The sequence below is a fragment of the Nicotiana tabacum genome, chromosome 2 (genome assembly GCF_000715075.1).
Source record: "Nicotiana tabacum cultivar K326 chromosome 2, ASM71507v2, whole genome shotgun sequence".
Classification (NCBI taxonomy): domain Eukaryota; kingdom Viridiplantae; phylum Streptophyta; class Magnoliopsida; order Solanales; family Solanaceae; genus Nicotiana; species Nicotiana tabacum.
This window is the reverse complement of record NC_134081.1, coordinates 44,786,550-44,789,300: the sequence shown is the minus strand read 5'-3', so window position 1 is coordinate 44,789,300 and position 2,751 is coordinate 44,786,550. Positions and strand designations below refer to the sequence as shown.

Sequence of the window (2,751 nt, the reverse complement as noted above, 5' to 3'; positions counted from 1 at the left end):
GCGTAGATGCTGCTGAAGCAATGAGATTGTTGGAAGAGATACATGCAGAGACATGTGGGCCTCACATAAATGGTTTCAACTTAGCTAGGAAGATTTTAAGAGTAGGATATTTTTGTATAACCATGGAAAGGGACAGATTCATTAGTGCAGAAATGTCATCAGTGTTAGATTCACGGGGATTTCATTAGGGTTCCACCAAATGAGTTAAATGTTATGGGTTCTCTTTGACCATTCGCCCCTTGGGGCATGGATGTAATTGGACCCATAGAGCCAGCCGCATCAAGCGGGAATCATTTCATTCAGGTAGTCATTGATTATTTCACTAAATAGGTTGACGCTTCTATATACAAGGCCGTTATAAAGAAGGTGATGGCAGATTTCATTCGTAACAACATAGTCTGCCGATTCGGGATCCCAGAGTCAATTATAACTGACAATGCATCCAACCTCAATAGCAATCTCATAAGGTAAATGTGCGAGAAGTTCAAAATCGTCCATCGCAATTCCACAAAATACAGGTTGTAGATTAATGGGGAAGTTGAAGTAGCTAACAAGAACATCAAAAGTATCATGCAAAAGATAGTAGACAACCACAGGCAATGGCATGAGAAACTATTGTTTGCATTAATTGGCTATCGTACTATGATGAGGACATCTACTGGGGGAACGCCATACATGCTGGTATATGGTACTGAAGTTGTAATACCCGCAGAGGTCGAGATACCATCTTTAAGGATTATCCAGGAAACCAAGTTAGACAACATGGAATGGATACGCATCAGGCAGGAAAAACTGATGTTCATCAATGAGAAGAGGATGGACGCAATTTGTCATAGTCAGCTTTATCAAAATAGGATGGCCAATTCATTCAACAGGAAAGTGAAACCTCGGCAGTTCACATCGGGGCAACTGATCTTAAGGAAGATATTTCCCCATCAAGAGGAAGCTACAGGGAAGTTCGCGTTGAATTGGCAAGGTCCCTATGTGATCCATCAGGTATTGTCAGGAGGAGCGTTAATCTTAGGAGAAATGGATGGCACAGGGAGCACAAAGCCCATCAATTCAGACGTAATCAAGAGATACAAATTTGATGACAATTGAGTTAGGTTTTTGTGTAACAAAACTACGCTTGACCTGACTTCCCATGGTGGGATACGTAGGCAATCCACGTAGGGTCAGGTCCCCTTTGTAATAGAAAATCCAAATGTCATTTCCATGTATTCGGAACTATGCCATGACTTGGTTTCCTTTGATGGGAATACGTAGGCAATTCACGTCGGATTCAATCATTTATTGTAATCGAACTACGTTTTGGCCTGATTCTGTTTGGATACGTAGGCTGTCTGAGTCAGACTCGGTCATATCATTTCAAAATTTCCCTTCTTCCCTTGAATATTTATTGTAATCAAACTACATTTTGACCTCATTCTATTTGGATACGTAGGCCTCCTGAGTGAGGCTCGGTCACTTCAATATTTCATTTACTCATAACCCTAAACTACGCAGAGACCTGATTACTTTGGATATGTAGGTAACCTTAAAAGGTTCGGTCATCACCCTAGGGAAGCCTTTGTAATGCATTGTCTAGATTAAGAAATGATTGCATCAGCAAGGAAACTCTAGCGTCAGGAGCACATCCAGAAAGGCATCGTCTGCAAAGCAGAGCCATCCATATATGATATTCGCATGAAAGAATTCAAGGGGGTTTCTAAACATGCCATAGTTCAAAACAACGACGTTTATCATAAATATAAATGATTTTTCAAAATAATTTTTTTCTAAAACTAATTTTTAAATAGGCTTGCCCTACTTTTCCACCTACTGAGCCTCATGAACCAACTCATCACTGTCAGAAGGAGTTTGAAGGAGTCAGAGCAAGGCCAAGCTTACGATCAACACAAATCAACACCCCTCCCCTACTTATAATTTTTCTTTGAGCGCAGGATCGACAGAAATCAAATGGCGCCAGCTAAAATCAGAATCAGTGTAAGATCTGTTACAACCTCATGAGCTTTCAACCTCATGAGATCTGTTACACCAGACATCGGCAGAAAATTTGCAATTCAACTAAGCTCCGGATTGTCCGAGCTCACCCGAGCCACCTGGGATGCCGTTCAATCATACCAACAAGTCTGTATAAACTACCCATACCTATCCAAAGCCTCCAAACATATGAACGATCATCTCATGTACGAATCAACAATCGAACCACAATTGAACTTCTCTTAAGTTCATAAGCTTCCAAACTTTCAACTAAACGTCTGATTCCTATCAAACCAACTCGAAATGCAATTAAACTTTGTACACAAGTCCCAAATTATATAAAGAACCTATTCCAAGTCCTGGAATAATAATTCGAACCGGATATCCTCAAAGTCAACTCCTGGTTAATCTTATGAACTTTCCAAACATTTAAATTTTCAACTTTCGATAATGAGAGCCAAAACATACTAAGAACCTCCAAATCTAAATTTGGACATATGCCTAGTTCCAATGCACTCCAAAATCTTCCCTATACCAAACCAACCATCCATGCAAGTCATAAAATAACAAAAAAGCATACATGAGGCATTTAAATAGGGGAACATGTCTAAAATACACAAAATGACCGATCGTGTCATTATATTCTCCCCCTCTTAAACAAACGTTCCTCCTCGAACGAGTTTAAAATCATGCATGAGATATCAAAAAGATGAGGATATTTGATCTGCTTATCATGTTCGGTCTCCCAAGTTGCCTCCTCGATTTGTT

At 39.9% G+C, this 2,751-nt stretch overlaps 1 protein-coding gene across 1 annotated transcript; it reads left to right on the top strand.

Moving 5' to 3' along the window:
- Positions 1-570: 570 nt before the first annotated feature.
- On the top strand, positions 571-1,101 carry LOC142166761 (uncharacterized). The gene has a single exon (XM_075225977.1). The coding sequence runs from the start codon at positions 571-573 to the stop codon at positions 1,099-1,101; it is 531 nt and encodes a 176-aa protein (XP_075082078.1).
- Positions 1,102-2,751: the final 1,650 nt, after the last annotated feature.